At 45.2% G+C, this 8,133-nt stretch overlaps 1 protein-coding gene across 6 annotated transcripts in view; it reads right to left on the reverse strand.

The window, feature by feature from the left end:
* RAPGEF2 (Rap guanine nucleotide exchange factor 2) overlaps positions 1-7,810 on the reverse strand; it is a 193,166-nt gene extending 185,356 nt beyond the window's left edge. For all 6 annotated transcript variants that reach the window (XM_033000208.2, XM_042807805.1, XM_042807803.1 and 3 more), the window contains exon 1: positions 7,410-7,810. In XM_033000208.2, the coding sequence (XP_032856099.2) occupies positions 7,410-7,478 (69 nt within the window). In that variant the 5' untranslated portion in view covers positions 7,479-7,810. The remainder of the gene's footprint in view (positions 1-7,409) is intronic.
* Between the last annotated feature and the right edge of the window lie 323 nt (positions 7,811-8,133).

Genomic DNA, 8,133 nt, shown 5'->3' on the forward strand with positions numbered 1-8,133 from the left:
TCAATTTTTATCAGTGCTGAAAAGTAAACTGATATTCTTTTTTCCTAAGAAGGTTTTAATATCTTAACCTTATCCTATTCCTTTGGTGTTTTAATCAGGCAACGATATACATGCTGCTCACTATTGTTGGCCACATTGCTTTAGAACTGCTGAAAATGAACTATAAAAAAATCACTTTTATTCAGGTCAGATAAAGAGATACACAGAGAAATACATCTACAGATATCCGGGCAGAATACAGAGATACCCAGAGAGAACAAACAGCTAATTTTAACTCCAAAACAGTGCTGCAAGAAAAGCACTGCAGTAGGGCTCCTTTCTCTCCCTTTTCAAGAAAAGCGGTCAACTTCACCAACTTCAGAAAAAGGGAAGTGGAGCACCACTTCCTTTTCGAGACTTATTCAAATACATCCCTTCACGCAAAAATATATCCAGCAAATTAAATCTGCAACACTGGCTGCAGCAAACAAGGCGCGCAGGCTCAGCTGCCCTTCACAAAGCATCTTTGTAGAGCTATCTTTCTGCCAGCACTCCTTTTGAATTCCCAAACAATACCTCGCAAAAATGAGATCTCCTACTGTGGGAAAGTTCCCAAAACACAGGCCAAAATATATTTTCTCATGAGGATACAAAAAACCCTCAATGAGGAAGTCAGAGTTCTGACAATGACTGCTCAGTACACATATGGTTATTCTTGAAACATGCTAACAGATTAAGTAGAAAAATTCTGATTTAGGGGGAAAAAAGTTATCAAAATGAGATCAGTAATTCATCAGAACAAATTAGTAGCTACCACTCAATCTGCACATGCATACAGACTTAAAGACTTTTAAGCATAAAGATTTTTTATAACAATGGATTTCAAGAAACAATAACTGCTGTTACAAAAGCTTAGCTAACCTCTATCATAGTAAGCATAAAACAAATGAAGCACCTTCAGAGATTACATTTTTTTTTTTTCCAAGATACAAAGTGTTTTCCATTAATAACCTGATAAACAACAGAACACTGTATCCTCCTACCAAGGAAAAACATGTTTTGGGGAAAATGCTTGTATGCCATTTACTTTTGCTGATCTACACTCTGACACCCAAGACAAGAACAAACTACCAGTTCTTTTTGTCTCAGAAGTTCAACAGATTTTGCTTTAGCAGAAGGGCAAGCCTAGCCACAGCAATCCGTATTGTCTTGCAAAAACCCTCCCCTGCCCCAGCTGCCCCAGCACCACCGCCGGCTCCCCCCGGCTCACAGGGGTGAGTGAGGATGAGGGGGACAGTGCTGTCCCTTTGGCACCGTGCAGACAGATGCTCTGAACGAGCTGTTAGGAGGAGAGTAGACCAAAAAAAAAAAAAAAATAATTAAAAAAAAAAAACACCAAAACACCACACACGGTTGGGCCGAGTAGAAGACCCCCCTGGGCTTTTGGCCCACCACTGGTCACTTCAGTACCTTCCCTAGGCAGGATTGCCACGGAGAGGCAAAGCAGGGTTGGTATGCTCCCAGCTTTTACGGGCAGGAGAGCATGTCAAAAACATGCTCACAGGAACATACCCAGGCTGAAGCCAGTGAAAACACTTCTGCAGCCACAGCAAGGAAGAAATCAACAGCAAACCCTAGCAAACGGGTAATTAATCAAGTAGGAAATTTCACAGAGCTTACTGGCGCTACAGTTCAACCCTCGCTTCCCAAGTTACCTAGTTTCAAAGCGGCTCAGATACTACCCCTAACCCAGCTGCAAGCTTCTGGTGTAATAAGAAAGTAAACAAGCATTTAGGACAAGGCTTCAAATTGGCTATTTCTGCTCCATAGGTGAAGGCTTCCTGCCCACACTGAGGTCCTTGCAAGTGTTGGTGAAACTCCTATTACTACTACAGGATACAGAAATACACAAATGCAGAAAATAACAGCCCTATGATAGGATAAAAATTCCACGTTCTTGCCATCCTCAAAGCTCTTGGCAACAAAGATATGCATGGCTATGGGAAAAAAGTCACCCTCCGTCAGAAAGACTGGGAAATAAACATATTTTCTTTCAAAACAAACAGGGTACTGAGTAGTCTGTAGCACTACATGCCCTTCGCTTTGGGAAGGACATGAAAATGGACAGTGAAAGTTCAGAATCAGACATTCCAGGGTTGTTTTGACAGAGTGAGATTAGAGAGGTGGCAAGAAAAATCGGAGCTACACAAGGGTTTTTGGTTTTAGTTATCAGCCACAAAAAGACAAATTCATGCAATCAAGTTATCAAGTTTGTTGGGCATGGAATTATGCTGTATAGTAATACTAGCTCAAGAGAAAACAGTAAGAGAAAAAAAATAATGTATACTTCAAAAATACAGCGTCTAATTTTTTTTCTGTACTAAACAAATGCATTATCTTGCTTTGTCAGGTAAAGTTCTCACTTTTTCCAAACAGTTACTGTGATTTTTTTTTTTTTTTTTTAATCCTCCCAGTTAAGTGCTGAAACACAGCAAGAAAAAAACGCTATGGCCAAAGCTCTATATATACACGTCCTTCATAACTTGTTCTGTTTTATCTGTATATCTCCTCCACTTACAGCCCAAGAGACCAAAAGATACCACTTAACTTACAGTTCATCAGACATATTCACTGTTCTGAACAAGCTTCCAATACCCTGCAGCATCTGGAGGGGTTTGTTGTTTTTGTTTTTTGTTTTGTTTGTTTTTTTTTTTTTTTTTTTTTTTTTTTTGCTCAGACCAACTACCCTTATAGCTGACTTTATGATGGCAACTTTACTTCAAGCCAACTGCCACGCAAAAGTGCCTGGACCAAGAACTTCCAACAGCCTTTCTTCATTAAGCTGTGTTACTAACCACGCTCACAATGTTAACACAAAACTTAACAGGCTCATGCCCCCACATCAGAATTAGTTACTGAAGAAAGCCTGAACACTACCATGGGAAGTGCAGTTAGGAATCTCATTTTGTTGCCCAAACGGGCTTTCCTCCCCCTCCCCAAAAAACAGAATGTCAAGCCTTGCAAACTAAAGCTACTCCTGAATAACCACATTACAAAGCCCTGAGATGCATGATGAAAAGACCACTATAAAAATGTAATACAGCCAAATACCAGGCATCAGCTGTCACAGTCCTTCACTTTTCAGGGCTACCGAGAAGCAGCAGGAGAATTTAGAACAGAACCAGCTCTCAGCATTATATTGCTGTTAGCAGCACCACAGCAGGGGTTACCTTCCACTTCAAATATTAGCATCAAAAAGATGGTAACATAGTAGCATGATGACAGTGAAGAAAATCTGAAAGCAAAACTCAGGCTCCCAAATATTTCTGTTTTCCAACTGAAAGAAATCCCAAATAAACTCTTTTGAAAGATAATTTTATTCTCCTAGTGTATTTGATATACAGGCACACAATAAGCTTCCATCTAAAGACTGAGTGCAATTCCTTACACTAGACTCCCATGTAAAACGCCTATCTTCTATGATCCTGTGAAACTAGACAGCCTCGTATTTATTTGCTAAGAGATCACTACAGCAAGAAGGGAACATTCATTTCTGGCTTATCTGAAGATTGCAAACAATCATGCCAAAAGTGGTTATAAGTACAAAAATAACACAGCTCAGGAATAAGCTGAAAGTTTATTTGGAAAAAGCATAGATACAGCCTATAATTAAACCATTGTTCCTCTTGAGTGCTCGAGAGGGAATATCTGCTCCACAGTAGCATCCTGTTTAGATGTCTTCTGACATTAAATGACGCACTAGGATCAAACTAAGGGCTACTGTACACTTCTCCCCTCGAGATGTGGTCCGATGTTGTTACCTCTCCACTGCTCTTTACTACTGTCCTGAATTGCCTCCGTGTACCACACCAAAAGTTTCCAGGAGAAAACCTTGGGCACCTAACATATGTAAGGCATACAGTAAAAGAAATTTCTTCCTGCAGTCGTCACTACATGGCACGAAAATAGTGAACTAGTATGTGGAGCTTCTGAGGTAACTAGTTATTCACATACCATGCCATGCAAATGAGTTGTTAGGATAAAGAAAGAGATTAGGGCTCGGTTTCTCTTGTTTGAAAACAAAAGCAGCCCTATTTTTTCAGATTAAGCTACACCAGTATAAAACTGGATGCTTTCTAAGATGGCCTACGACATCAGTAAGAATTTGTTTTGAAAAGACTTAAAGCTGTAATCTCTCATATAAGACAACATTTGGAGAAAAAAAAATAGACTGCTATTACTCACATCTTAAGGGCATAAAACCATTTGTAATTTATGAACATTTAGAAGTCAGATTCCCCAAAGTAGTTAAATTAACTTCCTAGTTCATTTATTCAAAGAGAAAATGAATAGTTTAATAAAGCAATTAAAGAGCTCTGTTACACAACAGGCATGTTAAAGTACAGGCAATGTTCATATTTTTTTTTATTTTTTAGCTTCTTTCGTCAATGGAGTGTTGAGTTGCAATTCACAAAATTCAGAACAACTCCATAAGTGACGATACACCAAAGAGATATGAAGCAAAGAATTTCCCAAAGCAATTGCAGAATACCTTGTTTACCAAAAAAAAAAAAAAAAAAAACAAAACACACACAAACCAACCAAAACTCAAAAAACAATCCAGTCCAAAATTACGAAGAGAGTTTTGCACTACAGAAGCTCACGCAAAGTTAAGTTTGTTTTCTCTAACAATGTCGAGCAGTTCTCAAATCTGTACATAAAAATACAAACTGGCTATCGTACTCTCATTCTTCTGAGCCTGCAGTGAAGTCATTTTGCCAAATTTGCACCATGACCATCCAAGGTGAATAGTCATGTCAAACACATATTTACCTCCTTGTGATTTGAGAGAAGCTGAGCCACAGTAAGCCTGTTAAGTAAGCAGCAAATATGCCACTAACATACTTCTCTTGTTATTTCCTGTACTGACATGAATATGATAAATGTATTTTCTCTTTCCAACCACCTCTCAACTTCAGAGATACCTCATGACTTCTCAAAAGCCAAAATTAAGTAACTATGAGATAGCACAGCAAGGAAAGGAAAATACAAGTAAAGAGACAATAACAAGTTGCGTGAAGGAAAAAAAAAAAAGGAAGGTCATTGTGTCTTTCCATATAAACAATTTTTTAATTTGACTTAATGACTGAAAGATTAGATGCATAAGCACACTTCTTTCAAATTCCAATACTGTTGTAAAATAAAACTGAATTTCCAGAACAGAGAACCAACATTAGAAAACTCTTCAGTACACGCAATTCAACACGAGCCTTTCCCAAAAATGCCAACTGAGTTTTCTGCTGCAAGCCCTGCTCTCCCCAGCAGCAACAGGAGGGCACGCCTCATCACCGGTTTCAAGCATTTCCAGTGCTAACAACACATTATGTTTCCCACAAATTTGGTTTTATTTGTGGATTATTTTGGCCAGTGTCATCTTCGTGGATTTAAGGGTGGGTTTCTTTTCCTGTGGCAATTGCCACAGCAGGCTTCCAGTCTGCTGATTCGGGAAGTTTTACAGCATTAACGCAGCTCTGGTGTTCCTGATTTAGCTCTCTGCTCCATGCCCTTCACACCAGCTTTATCCCTGCATTCGGGCCGATTTCTTCACTGCGTCATTTCTTACTTTCTGCCTTTTTTTTTTTTTTTTTTTTTTTTGCCTTCTAGAGAGCAGGGCCAACCGGCAAGGACAGGAGAAAGTTTAACAGTTCACATAGCACAGATCACGCCACGGGAAGCGTTGTCTCCCCGGGCCCAGCCTGGTGGCCCCACTACCAGGACCAACTGGTTTCTGAGCATCTGCCAGCACCACTCCTCCTCCTGAACACCTGACCGTCCTTCGATAGCCATCGCCTGGGGTCCGACACCCCTGGCAGGATCCCCCGGCTGGAACTTACACCTCTACCAACGTGAGGGACCTCGCTACGAGTTTGCAGAGAGTGTCCTCCCCTCGGGAGAGGGCACGCGGCCTCCTCCAGCTCTCACAACACACTGAAGGGCTGGGTCCAGCACTGAAGGCAAACAGACATTTGGAAAAGGTCAAACAAGGACAGAGAAACAACTTTAGCACCACAAAAACACATTCCAGAAGGAATGGTTTTTTTTTTAAAAAGAAAAAAAAAAAGGAAGGTTTGAAAAAAAAAAAGAAAAGAGAGAGACACTACATATGATACCTATGTAGTCAGTATATTCTTCCATGGGAGTTTTTATTTTCTCACACGTATTCCATAAGCATGAGGATAAAAATAACATTACCACAATGACGTATCTATAGTAGGAAGAATGACTTATGGGTGCCGACCGAAAGTCAAGGTTTCCTCTTTGCCCCCAATTTGAAAACGCCACCAGCCAATCAGCCGCCTGCCAAAATAATCAGTAATACCATCTCTTCCCCAAAACCAGAACACAGGGACTGCTCAGAGAGCAGGACAAGCCTTTAGAAAATAGGACAGATGGCATTACAACTCCAAGCAAAGTAACTCCTTGTATCATTAGCTATTGAACCGCGGCTTGATGTGGGGATCAGTGTAAAGCTTATTAGTCTTTAGGCAGTTGGCAGCAACTGCCACTGCAGCAACCATTCGGGAGCAGAAGGAACTCATTCAGTTTAGTTGTTTTTCAGGTCATGTTAAGTCAAAACGTTTCTGTACGCACTCCAGTCCCCAATTTAACCTTTCTTAGCCTCCCCAAGCGCAATTACACTCACCAACAGCTCCAACTCACGCACTTCTCCGACAAAGAGGGCTCCAGGAGCCCAGTGCAGGTATCTACAAAAATTCCTTCCCGGTACCATTGTGCAAGGATTTCACCCTACTTTGGGGAGCAAGTACTTGCCAAGAACACCACTGACCTCAGCCCCAACATTATGAAACGGCGCTGCCAGCTCCAGCCAGCTATGTAAAAGTAGGGATTGAATTCAAATCCAGAGTCACAGCGTACGGGGGGGGGTGAGGGATGGTGTGAGAGGAGGGGGGGGGAGGGAGGAGAATAACAAAACAAACCCAAAAATTACACTTTAAGTGCGTTTTTCTGTTTACGGGAAGCAACCTTCAAAATAAACAAATAAACTCAGCCGGCGTTTCTCGCTCTTCCCCCCCCCCCCCCCCCCCCCACACACACACACCAAACAAACAAACAAACAAAAAAAAAATAAATTAGGAAGCGGGAGGAAAGTTGTTCGCGTTAAGCCGTTTTCCTCGCTTCCCGTGAGCTTGCCGCCCGGGAACTCGGCGCCGGGGGGCTCGGGGGTGAAACCCGGCCCACGGCCGCTCCGCTCCCGCGGGGGCCGGGGGGTCGCGGGGCTCCCCACGGCCGGGGGGGGGGGGGGGGGGGCGCGGGGCGGAGGCCGCCCGCCGATCGCGGAGTGCGGCGGGGCGCTCCCCCACCCGCCCCGCCCGGGGTGCGAGGGGGTCCGGGGGAAGGGGGCCGCCTACCTGGGGGCTCCTCTCCGCCGGGTTCTTCATCACCGCCTGGCGGAAGCTGTTATCCACGTAGGACGCCATCGCGCCCGCCGCCGCCGCCGCCGCCCGGGGAGGGGGTGAGGGAAGGGCCGGCCGCGGCCTGGCGCTGCGGGCTGCGCGGCCGGAGCGCCGGGCGAGGAGCTGGGAGGGCGGCGCGGCGCGGAGCCACCGCGGGCTCAGCAGCGCCGCCGCCCGGCGCAGGGGCGGGGGGGGGAGGCGGCGGCCGAGCCCCGCCGGGAGCGGCGGCCACGAGCGCTCGGCGCTGCCTCCTTCCGCGGCTCTACGCCTCCCGCCGGCCCGCTCCGCCGCATCCCCCCGCGCACCGCCGCCGTCCTCGCCGCCTCTCCCCTCTTATTCCCCCTCCTCCTCCTCCTCCTCCTCCCATCCGGGCTGACGGGGGGCTCCGCGCCCGCCTCGGCGACGGGGAAGTTGCTGGCTCGGGGAGGCGGAGCGGCGGCGGGGCGGGTCGGGGGGGGGGCGGGTCGCTGGGGTCCCCCCCCGCCGGCCGCGGCCCCCGGCCACCCGCCCTCCCCCGTCCTCGGCAGCCGTGCCTCAGCATCCCCGCCGCCCCGGGCAGCCACCCCTGTCGTTTTTAAACACGCACACACACACACACACACACACATACAGAGACACCCCAAAAAAAAAAAAAAAAAAAAAAAAAAAAAAAAAAAGAAGGCTGACCGGCTGTCTCCAT

The sequence above is a fragment of the Tyto alba genome, unplaced genomic scaffold, assembly GCF_018691265.1.
Source record: "Tyto alba isolate M040663 unplaced genomic scaffold, T.alba_DEE_v4.0 Super-Scaffold_6, whole genome shotgun sequence".
Classification (NCBI taxonomy): domain Eukaryota; kingdom Metazoa; phylum Chordata; class Aves; order Strigiformes; family Tytonidae; genus Tyto; species Tyto alba.